At 36.6% G+C, this 24,112-nt stretch overlaps 1 protein-coding gene across 2 annotated transcripts; it reads left to right on the forward strand.

The window, feature by feature from the left end:
• The first annotated feature begins 859 nt into the window (after positions 1-859).
• On the forward strand, positions 860-23,136 carry nectin1a (nectin cell adhesion molecule 1a). 2 transcript variants are annotated; one of them, XM_084137463.1, is made up of 8 exons: positions 860-1,473; positions 12,469-12,840; positions 13,750-14,049; positions 14,508-14,625; positions 14,928-15,079; positions 20,354-20,501; positions 21,294-21,360; positions 21,841-23,136. In XM_084137463.1, exons 1-8 carry the CDS (start codon positions 1,425-1,427, stop codon positions 22,075-22,077), a joined length of 1,443 nt encoding a protein of 480 aa, XP_083993589.1. In that variant the 5' UTR covers positions 860-1,424; the 3' UTR covers positions 22,078-23,136. The 2 variants fall into 2 exon arrangements, with proteins under 2 accessions (XP_083993589.1, XP_083993588.1); XM_084137462.1 differs by lacking the exons at positions 20,354-20,501; positions 21,294-21,360; positions 21,841-23,136 and adding an exon at positions 16,377-19,753.
• The last annotated feature ends 976 nt before the right edge of the window (positions 23,137-24,112 follow it).

Here is a 24,112-nt window from a genome sequence, read left to right on the forward strand (position 1 = left end):
CAACCTGCCCTTCACATCAAATGAAGAGATTAATTCAGCGGTACCTTACAAATGTTGCTCATTAATTTATTTTTGCTTGGAGTCCCTACAAATTAAGATGGAAATGCCTATTTAATAACCAAAATTAGACACAATAACAGAAATGTTAATAAATTTAAATAAAAGTGTACTAAGTAGGAATAAAACCTAATTTGACATCAGATCTCAAGCAATGTTTCCATCATTGTTATAACAAGCAAATGTTACAAGCAAAAAAACATCCATTTAAAAACTTTTAATTTTAACAATCTTCTAGATCAACCCCTCCGCTTCAAAATACAGCATGATTTTGCTATCCAGGGTTACACAGAGATTAACATTAATATTTCAGCAAAAGTAAATGTAATCTGTGCTGCCGTAGGCCTACTAAATTCAGAATTCTTTTTTTCTTTTTGATTTTATTTAATTTTTGGTGTACGAATGCAGTGTTTTTGGTAATATAAAAATATATCACATTATACATTACAGTACATAAAGATAGTTTTCTGTTTTATTATTGTTTGAGCATTGAACACTGCAATGCAGTTCTGACATTGCATGTTCATTAATGAGCACCAGAGGGAGGTGTACGACCATTTATTTACCTTGGACACGCGCTGTACAATAGATTCCCTTTAAACGTGTATCCTAAAATACTGCACAAATCAGACTTTGGACGATATCACGTATTTATAGCTGATCAGTAATATACCATATTGCTGAAACCGATGAACTATTCACAATTACCTACTTCGGTTTACTTTTTATGCCTGCTGCACACTTGAGCTCCGCCTGGGATTGTGATCCATTAATCGTATTGTCCTTAATCACCGGACGAATCAGACGAGAGATGCGCGTTAAGCGCAACTTTGAATTCTGTGCTAGTCTCCGTCAATTGACGTTTACTAAACATAGCAAGTTTTGCTGTTAGGTAAAGTTAATAATACTAGTTTCCGCGGAAGAGAGGATGCTTTTAGAGACTTTTGGCAAAGGCGCATGGATGAGGATAACCATTCTAGGACGATATAGCAACAACTGAGCGAACAAAACCCGTTCACTCTGTGTAGTCTAGGAAGCAACTGGACAGAGACCTCAGGTTTATGTTGAGACGGTCGTCCATAAGCTGATTTATGTTCGATCCGCTGCCCACGCGCGCAGTTCAAAGTGCGTCTTGATGCGTAATTGCTTTACAGGGTCGGAGTATTGAATGGTTCGGTCCAGCGCGTGGTGCCCATCCGAACTGGCTGACAAGTTCAAATGAACAATTGGACATCTGAACATCTTCAGTTTTCCTCTCACAACTAAGTAAATGGGAAACCTGGATAATTGTTCTAAGGATTGTGCTCTCTCTTAATCTCTTATCGCATCACTTGTTTTGAATTTATTTCATCTTTAACAAGACCGTGATGTTTTTAAATTCGGTTCTTCCACTGATGTCCATCCTTTTGATAAGAGGTAAGATAAACTGTCCCGAGACTCTTTCTTCTTAATGTTCTTCTATGTCTCTCTGTTACAATTTAGGCTACATTGTCGATCACTTGTAGCCTATAGACATTCCACGATGTTGTTTTCCAAGACCAAGAGCCTACTATTACGGACTATTTAGGAAATATGCAGAACCAGTTATTATTATTATTATTATTATTATTATTATTGAAGCAATAGTAGCTAATAAACCAATACAAACAATTACAATTCTATGTCTTAAACAATTAACTTAAGCATGAATTACAGTGGGCTCTAGGCTATTGTTGAGAGGCCACCATGTACTTTCCATCTAAAAACGACATTAAATAATCAATTAGGCAGAAAAGTGTGACTTGGTTAAAACCAAAATATTGTTCAAACTGATAATCAGTCAGTCTTTAATATTGATTAGTATTGTATTCTGACCAATACCAACTATTTTTGTGTGTAGGTGTATAATGTGTAGGCTATGTATATCCATTTTTCATTGTTTTATTTCTGCTATTTGCCACAATAAGCCTGTGAACACCATTGTTTCCTGTAGAACACGCAATGTGCTATAATGTTGTTGTTTTATATTCATGAATTGATGAAAAGTGAGCATATCAGTAAAAATATCAGCCTGTCTCTATGTAATCCTATAACAGCATGAAGAGTCAAAGGGTAGAAGAGTAGCTCTTAAAAGTTCAGAAGTATTTCACACTGTACAACTCTCTTTATCTTAACAGCTTTTAGCTTCTATACCTGAAGTGTTATTATAATTCATGTTGTGAGGCAAGAGTCTGGTTGAGCTTGAGCTGTCATAATTTTACAGCCGTTCTGGCTCTAAACATGTTCTGTTGTGTTGAACTGAATTTACCAATGTATGCAGCAGCATCAAAGTCATGGGTTGTGATGTAACAGCCAAGGTCCGCAGAGTCTGCTTTCTTCTTCTTCTTCATCTTCTTCTTCTTCTTTTTTTACAAACACATGGGCTGTCTGAGATTTCCTAGATGCTACACTTAAGAAACATCTGGTCAATTGTGATTGCCTTCTTTTTCATGAAAAAAGCAATCCGATTGTAGTGGGGAATAAATCAACAGTTCAAGCTGTCACATGTGCAGTGTGCTGGATTTATCTATATATATATATATATATATATATATATATATATATATAGTGGGATTTGCAGCATTATTTTCGATGAGCCATTTGGACTCAGCTGTTAATGAAATGAAATATTAACTATCTCTCTTATTTCTCCATGAAACAACACGCTATTTAACATTAGGAAAACAGACACTACCCAACAACACACTGCTCACATGTTCTTGTTGATATTTTAAAAGTGTGTGAAATACAGTAGGCTACTGGCCTCTTTGAGAGTTTTATCATGAGAGTTTATCATGCTTTAAATAATCATTTTAGGACTTTAGAAAGGACAGAGATTGAGCTACAAAATGTTTAAATGCAGTCACAACAAGAATTAAATCCTTATTCAAACACACTTATGTAATCCCCTGCATTTAATGCCACAGCAGTAGGTTAACAAATATTAGGCTAATTGATATTTTGCTGTATGGGCGTGTCTCGCGAAAACATGTCCAGGTCACAAGTCTATTATAAGTCTAGGCTATTATAAGTCTATAAATGATAATATAAAATATTAATAATATTGATTAAATAATGTCACAATACAAAAAAGTCACATTTTCTGTACAAAACATCTGTACAGAACAAGCCTTTGAAAATTGGTTTAAGGGTTAGCTCACCCAAAAATGAAAAGTCTGTCATCATTTACTCACCCTCTCGTTCCAAACCCATAAGACTTTCACTCATCTTCTGAACACGAATGAAGATATTTTTTATGAAATCTGATAGATTTCTGTCCCTCTATTGGCAGTCTACCCAACTACAACTTTGATGACACCAGATCAATAAATGTCTAAATTAAATCTGTTCAGCATTTAAATCGAGTCTCTTCAGACAATTTGGACTAAACCGCTCGAATCATATTGCATTTTAATTCGTTTTATATTTTTTTATGAACTTTTTGAAATGTCAAAGTGGTAGTTGCGTAGACTGGCGGGACAGAAATCTCTCAGATTTCATTAAAAATATCTTCATTTGTGTTTTGAAGATGAATCAAAGTCTTACGGGTTTACAACAACATGAGGGTGAGTAAATGATGATGATTTTTGGGTGAACTACCCCTTTAATAGTTTTTGCGTGACCAAATATGCTAGTTTTGCAGAGATGGTAATATAGTAAAAAATGTTACATGACATTTGTCAGATTTGTGCATGAATCCAACAAGTTATGCATATTATGCATATAATATTATATTACTACACTTTGTGTAATAACGTACAACTGAGTATTACACATAATTAGTTGTGTAGGCATATCATAGAGTTGGATTGCTGATGTCTATTTTACCTCAATAAGATCCCAAAATATAGCATCACTCAGGGTGAAACTTGAGTATGATTTCTATACTGTTATCAGTAACAAACACAGAAACTTTAATGCATTTCCTGTCATCCTGTCTAATAGGCGATAGAGGCACAGTTAAAGAAACATGAAGGATGTTTCGCAGCTGGTGAACTTAATTAGCATTAACAAAAATCTCAGTTGGTTTCTATAATGATTTACAACATCCGAAATTCGACATGTGTGAATGTGGAGAGTAAAGATGCTGTTGATTCAGCTTTGATTACTCATCACTTCAGCCTATGCGGGCTTTTTCATATAACACTTGAGAAATCATTCTTCTGCTCTTCAGTTAACATGACGTGTGTATCATGACTCACTTTCATATGAAAAACTAAATGTAATATAAATGTGAAATGTCATGTAGAAAGTTCTTAGGACCTTTTAAATAACAAAGAAGTTGCATATTTTAAATCCATGTGAAATATGAATGCATTCCTCTTTTTGCAGATCTAATTAGAAGGAATTATTGAAGACCATTGTATGTGTGTGTGGCCTGTCTGGTGTTAAGCGTTGTCTGGTCCTGCTGTGGCTGATCCTGACCCACTTTCCCCCCTTACTATGAGCGCTCCCTCTTTAACTGCCACTGAGCACGCTCCCACCATCTGTTATCCCTTGGACCGTTGCCATGGCAATACTGGGAGTCTTTTCTAAACGGCGATGCAGTAGTCAAGTGGGTAATGTAGTAAAGGGCTGAACTCTGGCAACAGGTCATTGTAATAATAACCACGGCTTTGACATAAGACATCTCAGTACAAGCGACGCAACCCTCTGCGCTTGAGTAAGTACGAGCTGTGATTAAGTTGAGGGACAAATCACTAAAACGATTCAACTGTATCAACCCACCAGCTTCAAATCAGTAACCATGGGGTCAAATTCATCAGAAATGCATATCAAATAAATCTGGATTAACAGTGTTCTGTAGTGGTGGGGATTTTGATTCATCTCAGTAGACTTTTGAATCCATTCGCCAAAAAGATTTGTTTAGAGTTGTTCACTGATTCATTCAGGTCATTATTCTGTGATGAATTGGAGTCTGTTTTTAATGTGTCATTGAATCATTTAGCCTTAATATTGGTGACTTATTCACAAGCAAAAAGGGGAAAGATCAAAAACCAAGAACACGGGAAGAACAGAGAGAATGCTCAGAATTGCAGTAGAGACACTAAACAAGACTTTGCAGGGAATGAATGAGTGTACATGGTTTAAATAGGCTGAGACTGACAAGGTAATGAGACACAGGTGGATGCAGTCAGGGATGATGAGTCGCGGCAGTGAGTTATGGGAAATGTAGTTTCATGAGGTAATGACAATAGTCTGGGGTGGAGTGCCCTCTGGTGGTAATAACGGGCACTCTCACTGGTGATCGTGACAGATATTAGCCTGGATGCCAGCCAAACTTAGCCCCGACCCCACAACATTTTTAGGTCGGGAAGTTCGGTCTGGACTTGATCCGTTGTGGAGCTATTATGCCCGAACCAAAGCTGTTTGGACCAATCAAATTGTCAGGGTGGGCTCTATACGATGATGGACAGATGATCAACAGTAACGTAATCATCCACATCACCAAAGATTGGGTTGAATTCGTTTACAACAAAGATGACTGCCTCTGGAGAATTGAGATTTCACACTTAATAAGTCAGATAGAATAAATGCATATTTGGCGTGCTGTCCGAGGAGAGGGCTCCGGGATCGGTATTCGGCCCGAACCCAAAGTACTCCCCCCATATTCCAGGCTGTGGAAGAACAGGCCAAGAGTGAGTGGAGGGTGCTGAAAACTGTCAAGGAATGTTAGGTGAGTTGACAGAGTGAATAAATATATGCTTCCTCTCATGCTGATAGGGTAGACATGGTAATTGTTTGATGACAAGTTGATTGGATTGATTATTTGAACGTGCTCCTCCCGAACTTTGTTGAAATATTATGTGCAGATTCCGCCATCGCGTCTGTTATAGAAGATATCGAGAGCGCATTAATTTTAAAATAGGAAAAGAGAACCGCGATCAAGGCATTTGTCGATCGGAAAGATGAATGAAAAACATACGTCACTTACTCCGTTGCTCTGATTGGTTGTAGGTCTATCCAATTGAGTGCAGAGGCATTTTCTTTCCTGGTTCGGTTGAAACACGCCCCTTAATCACAGCCCAATGGAGCAGTATCAGACTCATATTCTGACTAGAATCTGAGTATGACGACGTCAGGCTAGACAGATATATTAATATATAAAAAATATATTAATGATACTATTATCCCAGACAGATGTGGAAGGAACAAACAAGACTTCAGAACGAGCCTCAAAAGATGTTTTATTCAGCCACTGTTTAAGCAACACCAATCTCGTCTCATCGGGCTGTCATCCTCTGTACATCTGAATTGATTGAGTGTACAAAAATATAGAAATAAAAAGATATATTAATATATAAAAAATATATGAATGATACTAGCATTCCAGACAGATGTGGAAGGAACAAACAAGACTTCAGAATGAGCTTTAAAAATATGTTTTATTCAGCCACTGTTTAAGCAACACCAATCTCGTCTCATCGGGCTGTCATCCTCTGTACGTCTGAATTGACTGAGTGTACACAAATCCAACATTTCCTCTTGAGAAACCCAGCTGAAAGAGAGATATCAGTGTCATTGCATGTAATGGTAGGTCTCCTGGTAAAAGTTGATAACCCTGCCTGATGGTATTATTCACAGAGAGGGCTCTCACGGCTTACTGGCACATCATATTAAGTATGATAGCTTGCTTAAGGCAGCATACTGCTGTAGTGCTCAGCTCTGGTTACCATCGGCCAGTACTAGTATTAAAGCTGAAGTATGTAATATCCGCACCATTAAAGTCACCAAACAGAATTGCAAGAATAATGACCAACAATGGACAGTATTGTCATATAGTCCTGCCTCCAAACTCACCCCATTGGATGCGCACAGAGCCAAAGAGGGCAATCAGCCTATGAATATCTTAAATATTGTTGTCTCTACATATCCTACTTATTTTAACATTGAATTCAAAATATGAATGCATTAAAATATGGACAAGGCTGTGTGGACATGCTACTGTTCCTTGTTTTGTTTACTAGCATCAAGTGAATATTAGAAGATGACTTTGCTATACCTGCAGGCATATAAGTATGAAAGTATAATTTCAAACAAAAGGATGCAAGTAGCTTTTGTGTTTGATAAGAAGTGATTATCAGAATTTCTTAATAAAACTTTCCATTGACGGCTGCATCTGTATCACGCTGAGTTTGTGGAGACAAAGCAATGGCTCATCTTCAAACATGATGAATTCATTTCTTTAGGAACAGACTTGAATGTTGTTTTTCTGCTATTACAATGGCTTGTGGGTGTATTAAAGCGATTCGCAGCTCTTTTTGCAGATATCGCCAGCTTTGCCTGTCTGCTTTTAGATTAACAGCCTAGTGCTTAGAGATTGTGATGAGAATCATGATGGACAGCTCTCAGGGAAAACAGCAGTGCAGTGATGCATTTGTTACTGTTAAAATAATTGCTATTTGGCACATTCACAAGAACTAAGGCAGCACAAGCTAGTCTTCATGAGCAGTTCACAGATTTGGCTTGAACTTTTTGTTAGAGTGAAGACAAATGTAAAAATCCTCTCAACCTATGGCTTCTCTTCATTTATATCTGCTTGGTTTTAAGTCAGTGCTTTCTATATGTACTTCATTAGTATCAGACCTGTGAGATGATGAACATGATTCTACTGAAGGGGAAAATGAAAGAACAGAATTAATTTCACACTCCTAAATACCTATGATAACTGTCGCGCTAAACTAGTGAAATGTAGAAGCGTGGATTAAAATTAAAATCATAAATCTTCTCGAACATTCCAATGGAAATAGACAGGGTTCGGCTTTAAAGATAAAAGGGGTCCTGAGATATGCTCGCCCCTGAATCTAACCCAAGTAGTGAAGCAGAACGAGTACATTTTTTTGGCAAAAGCAATTGACATGCATATTGACCACGGTTTTTTTCTTCTTCTTTTTTGTTGTTGTTGGATTTAAGCAAATCCATCCTGAGTCATATAAGGGTGGAACTAGTATCACTTGTCATCAGGTTGTAAAATTACTAGAAGAGGTTGTGTAATTCATCAAGGCTTTATCGCACAAAATGAAATGGCTGCCTAAATCAGCCCCTTTCATTTTATTTTGAAGTGTTGTTGTGGCAAACTATTCTCTCTCTGTATAGACAGATGTTTATGGTGAAATATTTGGTAATTAGACATTTGTGTAGACTTTTGCAGTTCAGAACTGAGTTTGTTGCATATAGATAAGATTTGTTCATTCTGTTCATATAATGATTGGAAATATTCATCAGTCTTCTGCATAGCTAGGTGTAAGATACACTGTAGTTCTTATTCCTCAAAGCTTTTAATCAGCTCAGAGACCAGAGCTTGTCAGTTCGCCGGCAGAGCGGGAGGAAATGAGGTCATGTGACATTTATGACCCTAGAGCAGCCATGTTTGATCGTATGCTTTATATATTGCACTAATGTTGTGCAAACATCTACTTGGATTAGAAAACATAAAATTATGTAAGATTTAAAATTTCATCAGAGAATAGCAGATCTATTTAATCTTATCTTCACCCATTTTAAAGTCAACAATAAATGCACAATTCGTGTCTGAACACTCGGAATATAGCACTCTTTTATGGTGCTTTTGCATCCTTTCAAATCTTGAAAGGTCATTCCATTGGAATTGCATGGAAAATGTTCATACACGTTTGGAATGACTTGAGGGTGAGGTGAACTAATCCTTTAATTTTATAAGAGGCCAAGCTGTGGAACTCTGTTTGCTTTTTTATTATGCAACAAATGTCTGAACAAATCTCTGAGCTGACAGTGCATGCTGTGTGGAAATGTCTGTGTCTTTTCCGATTGACTCTCGAATGCAGTGAAGAGACTGGACAGCTGAACAGCAGTTTGGACTGTGTTCTTGGTCCCCTTTGTTGACGGAGGGCTTTCATTTCTTATTAGCTTTGTGCTCCGTGTCATGACAGCTGACTTATGAGGCACAGTCCAACCCAGCGTGTCGGGTCATCATGTGCAGATGACAAATCCTGTTAGTTTATGTCACAGGTTTAAGTCATTGTGGAAAATTGTTTGTGTTTTCATCAACTTGAAATATGGTACACTCTTAAAAATAAAGGTTCTTTATTGGCTCTATGAAGAACCTTGAACATACGTGCACTTTCCATTGCACAAAAGTCTTTTTATAAATGAAAAAGCTTTAGATTATTGAAATGTTCTTTACACTAAGAAACAAAGGTACTTGGAACTGTTGGAACTTGTCACTGAAAGGTTTTCTGAAGAACCCATAATTTTTGTTCAATGGGAATGCTGCGAAAATCCTTCATAAATGATAAAAAGCCAAAGCATCATAAATGATGAATCATGAATCATATGAAAATCCTTTTATTAGGGATGCACCGATATGATAGGTTGTTGATTTAATTTACGTCACACCTTTCTTCTGTGGAACACAAACTGAAAAATGTTGAGGAAGGATACAATGAGTGAGGACTGGAGCTTTGAGGCCAAAGCATCATAAATTATGAATCATGAATCATATGAATCATGTGCTATATTACAGAGTCTTCTGAAGCCATACGATAATTTTATGTGAACAGCAAAGCAATATGATCCAAAAATTTAAGCTGAATCTTTTCACTGAATCTGTTGATTCGGTTCACAAAAACAAAATGAACAGAATAATTTGTTCGTGAATCAGTCTGATCTGGTTCTTGAGTTCAACTTACTGATTCAGTGCTGTTCTCAAATCAGTATCTTTCTCGAGGAGAAAAATGACTCGGAATGTAGTATGGATTATCTCAAACTGAACGTGCTTTAAAATAATGATTACTTACACACTGCTTCGAGTGCTGAATCTTTTCATAGAAGGTGATAAAATGTAATAGCCTGACTTGCACATGCACCACACCGGTTCTCTTCTCATCTGTTCCCGAATATAATCTGCAAATGTGGCCATACTTCCCCAAACATTACCAATGGATATCACAAATAGTAAATGATTTCCAGGGTAAATGTTTATCTGTTAATGACCATGGGTGTTTGGATGGCTTTAGCTGGATATTCTGTGGCATCTCTCTTTATGTGGGTATCCATAATGCAGGTTAATGCAGCATTGTGCATTGGACTGATGTCTCTCTCATGTGGTCGGATCTCTCATGTGGTCGGAAGCGATGCTGAACTTCAATATCATGAGTGCTGTAATCTGCTGCTGTTGCTAACCTCCTCTAACCTGTCGTCTAGAAGCCTCCTATTCAGCAGGGCTTTGCTGTGTTTGTGCAGGCTCTCATGAGCAGCCCTAAAGCCTGGGAACGCCAGTCTGCTCCCCCACTGTCTACTCTAATCCATTACTGACTTTCTGCCTGCCACTGACTCGCATTTATTTTTTCATCGTTGTTGTTGTTGTTTTTAAAGCTTACCCTATCTATAGTGACCGAAGACTTAGGGCGGCATTTAACATTATTAAATTTGTGTCCTGGAATGATTTTTTGAAAGACATATCTGATTTTGCAAAATCATTTAATTAATGTCCCATTTGACTTAACTTTTTTTCATAGATGCATTTTCCATTGTACATGATCATCACAGTTTAGCTGGATTCATATGAACCGGTTATGTGCTTCCTAAGTTCCTACATACTTATTTTTCATTTATTTAATACATTTTTTCTGTCTATTTTTAAATGATTTTTATACCCCCCCAAAAAAACTTATTTTTATTTCAGTTATTTTTATCCTTTATGTTTCATATTTTAGTGTGTATTTTTAATAGGCTCCATTCTCTTTCTATAAGAACAGTTTTATAAAACAATATAATCTATTTTGACCTTAATTATAATGAACTTAATTAACCAGAAAACAATGCATTACCCTCCCGCTCAAAAATCTGTTTGTCAATACAAAAGAATAAAAAAGTAGCTTGTGTTTTGAATCCCATAAACTCTTTTTGTCATCACTTAAAACACACGAATACCACAATTGACAAATCTGAACCTCCCTTCCACAGAAAGGACTAGAATTTTCCAAAAAAGAGGGTTATGTTTATGGTTATGTAAGGGACTTTACCTCAATACTGTGCAGCCTTATATTGGAGAGGGATTGTCTCCTGTTTTTAAGTGGTTTAACACCAGGAATCCTCTGGCTATGTGGAGGCCTGGGATTGGAGTATCACGCACATGTTCCGCAGGTAAACACAATCTGTGTTTACAGACACCCTTTAGCCAGGGCGGGTGAAGTACCCGTGGTTCTTAAACCCTCCTATTTTTAGACAACTAGATTTAAGCCCAGTCGCAAGGAGCCGCTGCACCTTATTTACGCTCTACAGGCCCACTGTAAAGAGACTCCATCCTCCGTCTTTCAGTTCTCTCCACCTTTCATTACTCTTTGTCCTCCACATTCTATAGTATTGATGGATAGAGAAGTCTTTTTAAGCCAATAAGCTGAATTTACCCATTAGAGAAGTTACTGAGCTAATTGCCCCAGCTTTGAAAGCACAGGACCCGTATTTACAGGATATCTCAGGACTGAGTAAACAATGTCTGTTGTCTGCCCTACTGGTGGTTCATATATATATTTTTATTGTCGTTTTAACAACCAAGGTTTTAATGACTTGAAAGCTTGAATTAGCGAATGAAAGTTAAACGTATTAAAGTGGGGTCTTATGCTCCCCAAGGCTGCATTTAATTGATCAAAAATGCAACAAAACAGTAATATTGTGAAATATTATTACAATTTAAAATAAATGTAGTATTTTAAATCATTTTAAAATGTAATTTATTCCTGTGATGGCAAAGCTGAATTTTCAGCATCATTACTCCAGTCTTCAGTGTCACATGACCCTTCAGAAATCATTCTAGTATGCTGATTTGCTGCTCAAGAAACATTCAATTCCTGAATTTCAATTCCTTAATTTGAATTTAAATGAAATTCACAGTTCAGTTTTGTACCAAATTCTGTCATGAAACTCAGATGGTGCAGGCTGATGGGTCCTTAACACAACCTGCTGACAATAACATTGTTAACTACACTGAACAAGCAGATTGGTTCCTGTTGTTTAGCAGTTTGTACTGCGCTTTCAGAGTTCCTTTGAAACCCTCCACCTTCCCCAGCTCCACCTGTATAGATCTGCTACGGGTAATTTCATATATGTTGTTGTGCAGCAGCAGCATGTCTTACATACTCACAACAGTGTGTCTATATATTGGCAGTAGCAAGTCTCTGTACTTGCTCTTCAGCAGCAACAGCAGCGTAGCAGATCTATTCAATCAATACCAAATACATTAACATTGTCATATCTGTTACCATGCTAAACTTTTGTCAGGATAGAAATATGTTTATAAAAACCACATTAAAATAAATAAATAAAATAATTTTTCTCATTCTTGATTTGATCTTTACATGTTCAATAGTGGTGACTAACGAAACCCTGACTCACTGTTAATCTTTCCATTCCCAGATGTTCGTAGTCAAATGGTCCAGATGGATAGCAGTATGTCGGGATTTGTGGGCTCACAGGTAGAGCTACGCTGTCAGTTTGTCAACAGCAACCCACCTGTAAAAATCTCCCAAGTCACCTGGCAGAAGCTGGTCAACGGCACTAAGCAGAACGTGGCCATCGCCAATCCAACCCTTGGCGTGTCGGTGCTGACCCCCTTTAAAGACCGTGTGCGCTTCAAGAACTCTGCCATCCGCCAGCGCACGCCTTCCCTGGAGGACACCACCATAGTCTTTAACAAGCTAAAACTGTCGGATGAATCCACCTACATCTGCGAGTACACAACCTTCCCAGCTGGCAACAGGGAGAACATGGTTAATCTCACTATTTATGGTATGTAATGCCGCTATCCTCCTAATACCAACTGTACAGCAATCTCTCCAGGCCACAAATACCACAAACGCTGATTTATTTTTTGTGCACTTACAAATATGACTCCAAATGAGATTTAAGAGCTAATTAATGTCAGCAAACAATTTCAGTATGAAGGACTAAAAATGACAGAACGAAAAATAAATAAATAAATCAATATAAGTAGAAATAAATAAATAAATGCAGAAATAATAGTGAAAATAAATACATTTTGGTAATATAAATGGCTATTTCTGTATTTTTACATGTATTTATTTATTTATTTATGCATTTCTATATGTATTTATTTATTTTTATGTATATGTATTTTTTTTATTTTTTTATGTATTTTATGTATCTATATGTATATATTATACATTTATTTATGTATTTATATATTTATTTATTTATATATTTATATATGTATTTATTTATACATTTATTTATTCCTACATTTATTTATTTCTGTATTTCCACATTTATACATTTATTTATTTCTGTATTTCCACATTTATACATTTATTTATTTCTGTATTTCTACATTTATTTTTCCCTGTGCATGTATGCTAATTGACCTTTGGCCACGGTTGTGCTGCAGTGGATTTTGCTTGTAGTGCTTTTTTTGATTTTTTGTAGTGCTTTGGTTTTGAGATGAGTAAAACATTTGATTTCACAGAAGAAGAATTTCTGTGCGTATTGCATAATTTTCCAAGTTGATGAGGCTTTTGTCTGTTCCATGAAAACTGATTATATAGAGCATTGTAGTTATTAATGAAAAACACAAAGTGATAAGCTGAAAAGCTATCAAAACATAACGTGGGACAGAATATTGCAGTAATCCAGGAGTCGCCTGCAGTGTGCCTGTTGTAAGCCTCTGTATTTGTCCCGCAGTTCGCCCTATGATCCAGATGAGTCTGTCTACACCCTCCATAGTGGCGGGATCCAGAGATCTGAAGATGACTGTTGCCACGTGCGTTTCTGCCAATGGGAAGCCACCCAGTGTGATCACATGGGAAACCGATTTGGATGGAGAATCCAACACTCAGGAGATACGCAACCCTGATGGGACTGTCACTGTGCGCAGTGATTACTTGGTGATTCCCAGTCGAGAAATACACCAACAGCTGCTCACTTGCGTCTCCACATATAATGACGAACAATTCACAGACAGTGTCACGCTCAACATTCAGTGTAAGAAACCATGCTTTACACTACTGTTCAAAAGTTTGGGGTCAGTAAAAGTTAAAAATATTTAATTGGAAAAAATATACTTATTCAGTGAGGATTCATTAAGTTGATTAAACGTCACTGAAGACTTTGACATTGTTACAAAAAAAAAATCAATTTCAAATAAATGCTGTTCTTTCGGACTTAATACTCCTTAAAATAAAACATGACAAAAATGTATCACAGATTCCACAAAAATATTAAACAGCACATTGATGATTGAAATTTTACTTCAGCACCAATTAAGGATTTTTGAAGGGTCATATTTTCAACATTGATTATAATAAGAAATGTTTCTTGTGATACTTGAAGACTGAATATATGTATAGATATCTGATATTTTTGTTACTGTTTACATCAATTTTATTTAGTGTCCATTGAAGGAAAGAGAAAAAATAATACTTTTTGCTCCTTGTCTACAGATGAACCAGAGGTGTTAATAGATGGCTTCGATGGAAACTGGTATTTGAACAGAGAAAACGTTCAGCTCACCTGCTTGGCTGATGCCAACCCACCCATCTCTTTGTTTCAGTGGAGATAGTATGTCATTTTAGTCTTAGTAAACAACATGCCTTTGAATTCTGTGCTGATTTATTTATCATTCAAAGAACATTCACTTAAAATATATTGAAATAGATGATGATCTCAAAATATACCGTAGTCTAAAATGGCTAATTTTTAATTAAAGGAATTTTCTGGGTTCAGTATCAAAAGCAATCTGTCGATTACCACAGAAAATTATTTCAAGTCAGGTTTGCATTGCACTTACAATTGATGTTGTTCTTTGCATCTTAGCATCAGTCAAATCTCATGCAAAACCTGATGAGCATTTCTCTCTCTAGCTTGAATGGAACTATGCCGAGTACAGCAGAACTTCGTGACGATGTGCTGATCTTCAAAGCTCCTGTAACCTATGACATCTCGGGAACATACATCTGTGACGCCACCAACAGCATTGGGACAGGCTCAGCATCCGTTGAGGTCATTGTCACAGGTACATTGTTTACACTTCCTGTTGGACTGAATGCTTTACTGCTTTTGTGCATGTGAACCTTGAATATACATGTGAATCTTTTAGTCTTTTACCCTAAGCTTACTCTCGACTGCCTCTGAAACATACACCCTAAGCATTATCATGCCATTGTTGTGTCAGTAAACAATGTGGACTCTCACTGCCTGAAACTGTATTTAGTTCTTTGGCCCTAAGCTGTTTTGTTTTTTTCACTTGCTTGCTGGTGCAGCACTTTGCATGTGGCTGCAAGTTGTCTGTGTGTGGCTTCTGAATGAACCATAGTCTTTGAGGATCTCCTGAATCATTTTGCTTTCGGCATGCTGTTAACATAAGGTGTGGTCTATAGAAACGTTGAATAGAAACATTTACTTGTGTGTTCATGTATGTGTGGTTCTTCCGGCCTGCTGCATGGTTCGATCTCTTTGGTGGTAGTGACGACGGCACCTGGGATTGTACAAAGAAAAGAAAAGTCATCCCCATCCTGACTCCCTACTCCTACTCATGCTGCTTTTTAAAAGACCTTGTGAAATCGAAATTGAGCTTTGTGGCTTTTAGTCGGCGTCCAATGTAAATGTACTCCTAAAAGGTTTTTTATAATTTTTTTAGCTTTTAGCACATTTACAATACTGTTCAAAAGTTTGGGGTGAGTAAGAGTTTCTTTAAAAGAAATTAACACTTTTATTCAGCAAGGATACAATAAATTGATCAGAAGTGACAAAGATATTTATAATGTTACAAAAGATTTATATTTCAAATGAATGCTTTATATTCAAATGAATTATATACATTAAAAGTTTAAAACGGTTATGGTGCCTACAAAAACATTAATCAGCACAACTGTTTTCAACATTAATAATAAGAAGAAATGTTTCATGAGCACCAAATCAGCATATTAGAATGATTTCTGAAGGATCATGTGACACTGACGACTGGCGTAATGATGCTGAAAATTCAGCTTTGCCATCACAGGAATAAATTCCATTTTAAAACATTCTAATACAATAAAATCTATTTTATCTAATTTAAAGATAATAAATGCAGCCTTAGTGAGCACAAGAGACTTTTTTCAAAAACAAAAAAATTGTATTCAAACTTTTGAACAGTAGTATGGGTTGTTCAAAGTAAAGATACAAGCCCTTTGATATGATCCTAGACCCCACTTCCTGTTTCAACAGGAAAAACATCTACTCATGAAAAATCTGTTCACAAGGTCTTTAACAACCTCATATTGTTATGCTATTTAAAAGTGATCAATATGAATACCTCTTTCCTTACCCAGAATTCCCTAGCTACCCACACGAGGTGTCTCGGGAGCAACAGCAAGCAGGTGCCGTCATTGGTGGAGCTGTTGTTTGTGGCACAGTGCTGTTGGCTGCCATTACGCTCCTGGTAGTGTTTTTATATCGCCGGAGATGCACATTTAAAGGAAATTACAGTACGAAGAAGCAAATCCTTGGAAATGGCTACAGCAAGGCTGGCAGCGTGCCGCCACTCCCCTCGCTACCTCACAGTCTGACCTTCTCTGAAGAATCAGATGAAGAGAAGAAGCTGGAATTTTACAGAGGCTCCAGTATTTTAGGAGGACGCACTCAGGAGTTTCACAACTGCCATGACAGCAGGATGAAGACCTACTGCGCGGGACTGATCGAGGACCATGAGAGATACGAATGTAACGAGCAGACTTATTTTTACGAGTATGGATCTGAGGTGGAGGTCTCAGTGGACATGGTTCCTCAGATGGACGGCTCTGTCATCTCTAAAGAAGAGTGGTATGTGTAGAATTCAAAACGTTGAACTTCTCAGCACGTCCGTTTTTTGCTATCTTCTCGTTCTTCGCCATCTCCTTCCTTTTGAAGCAGGCTTTGGGATCCAAACTGACGTTGGATTTGATTCACTTAGACAGCATTGTTGGCATGAAAATCCCCAAATGATGATGGATGTTTGGAGACTGACCAATGATTGGACATGTCGATGACTTTGCATGACATAATCTCTGTTTCAAAACCTAGCACGCTATTTATGGCAGCCATCATAATTATGCATAGTTATTTGAACATTTTTGCATAATGTATAATTATGCTGCCTATACATAGTTCCCACAGGCCAATTAATGTCACGTGACCTCCCCGGAGACGCCATCTTTGAGGGCATAAGCTGCTGTGTTTACAAAGTTTTACAAGCAAATTTCGAAGATTTCTTCCTATTTATAATGTTACGAAAATCATGAAGAGACAAAGTGACAGAGATTATAAAGACACTCTATTAACACAAGACAGAGAGAGGTACAATGCGAACATTTCAGTCAGAAATGGTGTGGATCCGTATGCGCTAAACTGAGCACTGATTTTGCAGCTTTAGCTCAGATACTGTATTATCCATGTGTACCATTATCTGGTATTGGCTAGGAGTTTTAACACATGTAAGCGATTCCGAGCCTGGAAATATGTGCATGAATATGAATATACACGGTATGAAAATAAATAAAACTCGCGTGCAAATTAATGTAACAGTTAATGCGGAACTACTTTATACGCGGGTTCTTTAGGGACATAATCTGAGATTGCAAGGCTGGAATGTGTGTGTGCGTCAGTCTGTGTGTGTGAGTGTGAGTGAGAGTCGCGGGCGCGATCGAACAGTGGAAACAATGTTGTTTTTGTATGTTTTTAATACCTCGTCATTTTGTACATACAGGACATCATTCAAACTGCAAAGTGTTAACTTATATTTGTGTACACTCGCAATAAAACACAACAAATTCTTGCGTGTTTTGAGGGAGTTTCTTTCCTGTTTATCCTCGCCAGCCATAACCTCCATCGTTGTTCTGACAAAACCTTCGTCTTGTCACATTCATGAAGTCTAATGACGGGTAAACTGTAAAATCCAAATTTAACTGAACCTCCGGCACGATTTGAACATCCATTGACCCAGCAGGAGATGACCATTTTCACTTTTTATCACGAAATTAACTCGTTTCAGCTTCTTCGTCTAATGTTCTGCCCACAGCATGCCCACAGAAATGGCGCCGGGTCGGCAAATGCCCGTATGTTGTGACGTCATGTGGGAACTATGTATTGAAATAGCCACTTTCAGCCAAATTCGAAATCAGCATCACAATCATTTACACACAAACTCCAGACAATGCCAGAGAATCCCACCAGCAAAAAGAATACAACAGTTTATAGAATAAGTGTGCATGGCAAAGGTGACATGATTCATTATATAATTTTTCTCTAATATGATTTGTTCTTATGTATAATTCTCTGTTAGGTAAAAGCTCATTTGGATTCCTTGATACTCCAGCTTGTTGCTCAAGTCATGAGGTTAAATATATTTTCAGACAGCTGTCTAGTTTTGTTTCCTCTTTTGTTATATTCAGACACACTAACTTTGAAATTCAAAGCATATAAATGTTAATCCAGCAAGACAAAGGAATGTTAGTTATGATTAATTAAATTCCTCCACAATGATTATAGAGTATTGTGCTGTTAGTTTAGCAACATAATTTCATACTCTATTGAAATTAATTGTGAGTTGTGTTCTATTGTGCGCAGCACTTACGTGACCCACAGAGTATCTAACTATTTAGGCATCCCAAATCAGTCACTTTCCATGACATTTAGGATGTTAAATCATTAGGTTTTGTTACAGTGCTGTTAGCTTAGCAACATGCTAACTTAACTCACAGTTGATTTCAATAGAGTTTGAAGTTTCTACCGAGGTAGATGTCCTAAATCAGTTATTTTCAATGATGTTTAGGATGGCTCATTAGGTTTTGTAACAGAGCTAATTTCACTAACATGCGCTGGGCATTTGTCAGCACAGCCCTTTAAAATGGATGTCAAGTTTGGATGAGAAAACATCTCGACAGTGCCATTGTTTTGAGAAAGCAGTTTAGCCTCGGTATAGTGTTCACTTTAAGGGCAAGTAAAACTGTACTATAACCTATAAACTGTGAAGGTCTTACACTGTGGATATATTTTTATGCATGATTCTTGGAAACTCAGATATTGTGTTTTTGTTGTTGTTATTGAAACAGAATAGTGACTTTCTGGCTGCTATAATCACAGGTTTCATTATACAATACAATACTTCTCTGCACTGCAGTAGTCAAATACCACCTATTGAGAATATGAACATGTAGATAAACAATCAAATAAACTGTGGCTGTAGCTTTCAAGAGTCAGCGATTCATTGCATGTCTCAGTGGCTGCAATCTACAATATGAGGCCTGCTTGAAGATGTAATGTTCATGTTGTTATTTGAAGTTATTCGAGATGATACAAAAATACATTGTACTAGACTGTATGTGTTTTGAATTGCTTTATGTAAAATGATTTCATTTTTATGACACTGAGGAACAAACTGCTTGAATGTTACATTGGCTTTTGGTGTTGTTCAGCTAATGGACTGTCCTAGGATGTGCTGTACAATATTTAATACATTGTGCTTTGTGCTAATGGGAAGAATTTGTTTTTACACTCGTAATTTTCTTTATGTGTTGAAGTTAATTATGCTGCCAAGACAAACCTATTCAGATATAAAGTGTTTGTTTTTGCTGTTCTTGTTATTTATTGTGAAAGCACAAGTGTTAATAAGTCTTGTGAATTCTCGGCTGAAAAATAAATAAAAATGTATATCAAGTCAATTAAAATAGTCAAGAAAAAAGTTGCATTTTAAAGTCTTCTTTGTCTGATTATGAATAATATTTTTCTTGTAATATAATATACCAGAATCAATAAATTGATAAACTCCATTTTCCAAGCAAAGCAATTTAAGTGTGTTTGGGGTCATCTGGTCTTTTTTGAGGTTGGGTAAGGGTCTGTTTTAAATGGAAACATTATGCCATTAACATTTATTTTACAGAGACATTAGAGCATCCCATGACAAATCCCCTTTTTACTAGTTTGCATTGACATCATTGTTGTTTTATGCACACAATGACCTAAGTGAAAGCTCCCATGAATACCTTCCATGGCAGCCCCGTTTGTTGGTACAAGTTTGCACAAAAGAAGGGCATGTAAGCTAATGTGAGCCGGATGTGTGGGTTTTTTTCTCATCAACACAAAATAATAGGACTTGAGCCGAACAATAGAGCTTTTCCCGTTAATGTAAGAGCAGAAACATGTTTCAGAGGCATGTCACATTTGAATACTTAAGTATCTGATTAGTAAAAAGTCAGTGACAGTGATTATATGTTATGTAGTGTATATATGGTTGAATTAGCAAGGAGATGGCCAACATTTATTTTTCCTGCAGAGAAACCCCAGTCACTAAGCGCTGCAGAGAGGGTTATGGGTGTCCTTGGATGGGTGATTGCACTGGGCATCATCCTCTGTATAGCTGGCACAATATATTTGGTCAACAAACAGAAGCGGCACAAACACGCAGGGTCAGACAATGATTCGTAAGTACTCAACTCAGTTAAAATGCTACATTTGGAAGGATACCTCTTCCAAATCCTGAGACTTTACCATTGAACTGTGTAATTATTTTCTTTCCCCAGTTATATATATTTCATATTTTAACTATATTTTAATAAAAAATATATTTACCTGGCTAAATTTTACATCTTTGTAATGTTCCTCATATAAAATAATATGTATAATAGTATATACATATATAACATATTTAATATTTTAACACTATATTATTATAATATTATAATAATATTATTATAATATTATAACACACAATATATATATATATATATATATAGATATATATATGTATATATATATATATTTATACAAACGCACACACACATATACGTATGTGTGTGTGTGTGTGTGTGTGTGTGTGTGATGTATGTACATATACACATACATGCACACACATATATATATATATATATATATATATATGCAAATATGTATAAATATTATGTAAACACAAATGTTTATGTTAGATGTGATTTATCACGATTAATCAATTTGACAGCATAATATAAATTGATGCTGGTTGTACTCTTTCACATTATTAAAAAAAAATAATGCCTAAGCTAAACGTTTTTATATTACTGACTTTATATTAATAACTAATTTTATAGGTAAAGAGTAGAGCATTTTCTGACTGTTACAGTGTGATTCTCCTAAAGTTTTTGACATCTAAGACATAAGACAAAATGAAACCAGCCTGTAGTTGTTTTATAGAATTGTTATGTTTAAGACCCTCCATCTCTTCCTCTCTATTATTGCAGGAATAGTTCTTCCCCTGCCCACAATAAGCCTTCCTCGTCTAAAAAGAAGGCAGCTGATGACTTCCAGGTAAGAGAGCACTCAGTAAAGCCACAGAAACACCAGTATGGCCTCTGTCCATTTTAACAGATGAAAAGAAGCACTAATGCACCACGGTCTGGCTACCGACCTGAATAGAGGTACTGAGGCTTTAATGATACACCTGAATTGCCTTTGGCCTCAGCCTTAGTGTGTAGAGAGCGCCTCCTACTGGAGAAGAGAACAAACATGCTGCTACTGCCTCCCTGTTGAGTCCTAATACCTCTCACAACAAGACCCATCAGGGGCATTTATGTTTCAGCAGTAACTCTGTATAACGTCCTTGAACTTTGCTTTTAAACATTTATGTGTTCTGAATTGGAAAAAATGGTCCAGGTTTGAGCGTGTAAGCACCAGCATGCGTAATATCAGGGTGACAGTGTCAGCCGTGTGCCTGTGCGCTCTCATTAAATATACACAGCGTTCATTCTCTCTTTCTCTCTATCTGACCTTGAATCTTTGTTCCCACAGAGCCCCGGGAGGTTCTACGATGAGCTCCCAAACACGGCCGACTACGTGAGTTACCGTTTGGCGTGTAACAAAGAGGATTATCTGGAGCAGCACTCTCCTCCCATTCAACCTCCTCTGACCTTCCTGCCCCAAAACCCCTACACTCAGCACTGCAACCAGAACGCCATATTCACTTACCCCACACCCCCCGCCGGCCCCATCTCCTCATACACCTTCCCCAAAGAGCAGTATGTATGAATGCATTTGCGACCTCTCTCTCTCTTTCTGTCTTTATTCAGCTGCTCTGACCATTGTGTACTTTTTTTGTATTGTGTTCTTTCTGGAAACTTTAAAAAATGAAATAGATTTTTTTATTCTCTAAGCACAATTGGATTTGCATGCGTATATTCAATTTTTAATAATAATGCTTAGATTTATTCTACAAATAATTACAGATTAAAGCATCAGAGTAGATTCTGATTCTATGTACAGAATAAATTATCATTGTCTTAAAGTAGGTCAGTGGTCCCCATTTACAACAGGCCCGTATTGTTTATTGTATTCTGTACAGTTATGCATGACTCCATTGTTTTATGTCATTTGGGATTTTCACTGTATTTGTTTAACTGAACAGGTTTACCCTAGTTTTATCTAGCTAAATTTTACGCTGTCTTTAAAAATGTTAACTATAATGTTTATTAATATGTTTTTTATATATATATTGTGTGTGTGTGTGTGTGTGTATGTATGTATCATTTTTAAATAAACATTATATTTATTATTTTCAATACCATTTACTATTTTTACTTATTTTATATTAAAATGGGTATTTTTTTTTTCAGCTTTAGTAATGGTGAAACTTGCGACAGCATGATCTATGACCAATACAAAATAGTCATTATTCATATGTTTTGCATCTTTAAACTGTATATGCTGTGTGTATGTATGTATGTGTATGAGACTTTTTTTTTTTTTTTTTTTTTTTTGTGCACCAGCATATTCCAGGAAGTAGAACTGTGAATCTCTTTGGTCATTTGTGCTTTATTATTGTTTACATTATGCTTTGTGACATTTATGCACAATGGTACAAAGTTCTTTCATGCACTGCAATTTTAATAACTGCATAGAGTATTTATATAGTGTATGGGCATGAGACAATGTGCAGAAATGTGATGCATTACATTATATGTATTTGTGTGTTGTTATAGTGACAGCTGGTATACTGAATAAGCTGTTAATGATGTAAATGAATGTTTTAACCACTTGTGATTTTTTTTCTCTTTTCTACTAATAAATAAACATTGGATTCAATATAAATTTTGTTTGGTTTTAGTATCGCTGATTATATCTAATATTGTATATTTTCTTGCATTTTACCAGAATGTGATGATGCAATGCAATGCATAATGAGGAGGTGATTGTGTGAAGGTTACACAATAAAATAATAATCTGATTAAACCTACTTAGATTGAATTTAATATACATGACATACTGTATGCCATCTGGCGTAAACATGACAGATCACAGCTGGTTTCGTCTGGTTACAGAACTGATTGGCGCTATTTGAACGAGTGTATTTGTGTGTCAGTAGTGGAGCTGCTGTAAACCAACTGTCTCTCTTGTGTTCAGACCAACTTGTATCAGAACCTCAGTGGCCACTAAAAGTATTTGACAGTTTTGAATGTCATTGTATTACACAACAAAATATAATTATTCACAATAGTTACGTAATGTCTATGATATCATAATTTTCACTGGCATCTGTGTATTTGGGTTGTGCTCTCGGTTCCAGTGTGTTTGTCCACTTTACATGGAAGTGTAACATGAGAAACTCATGAATGAATGTAGCGAGGCACTCTGTTTCCTTTGCTTGGCTGAGCTGTTATGGATGGAAACACGAACACACACACACGCACACACACACACACACACACACACACACACTTATACTTAGCTATCTAAATGGGGACATTCCATAGACAAAATAGTTTTTATACTGTATAAACTGTATATCCTAAACCTACCCATCACACAAAACGTTCTGCATTTTTACATTTTTAAAAAACCTTTAATTACTTTATTTTTTATAACAGATTTACAAACAAGGAAGGTTTTTGGAGCTTTTGTCAGGTTTTGGTCACTTCTGGGTACAAATTTGTCCCCAAAATATAGCTACGTACTGTAGGTACACACGCACACACAAATTCTGACCTCAAACCCAGAGAGGGGATGAGCTCAGAAGAGAAGAGATCTGTGATTAAAGTGCATCTCCTCAGGCTGTGAACCCAGCAAC

Source organism: Abramis brama, assembly GCF_963993115.1.
Source record: "Abramis brama genome assembly, chromosome: 15".
Taxonomy (NCBI): domain Eukaryota; kingdom Metazoa; phylum Chordata; class Actinopteri; order Cypriniformes; family Leuciscidae; genus Abramis; species Abramis brama.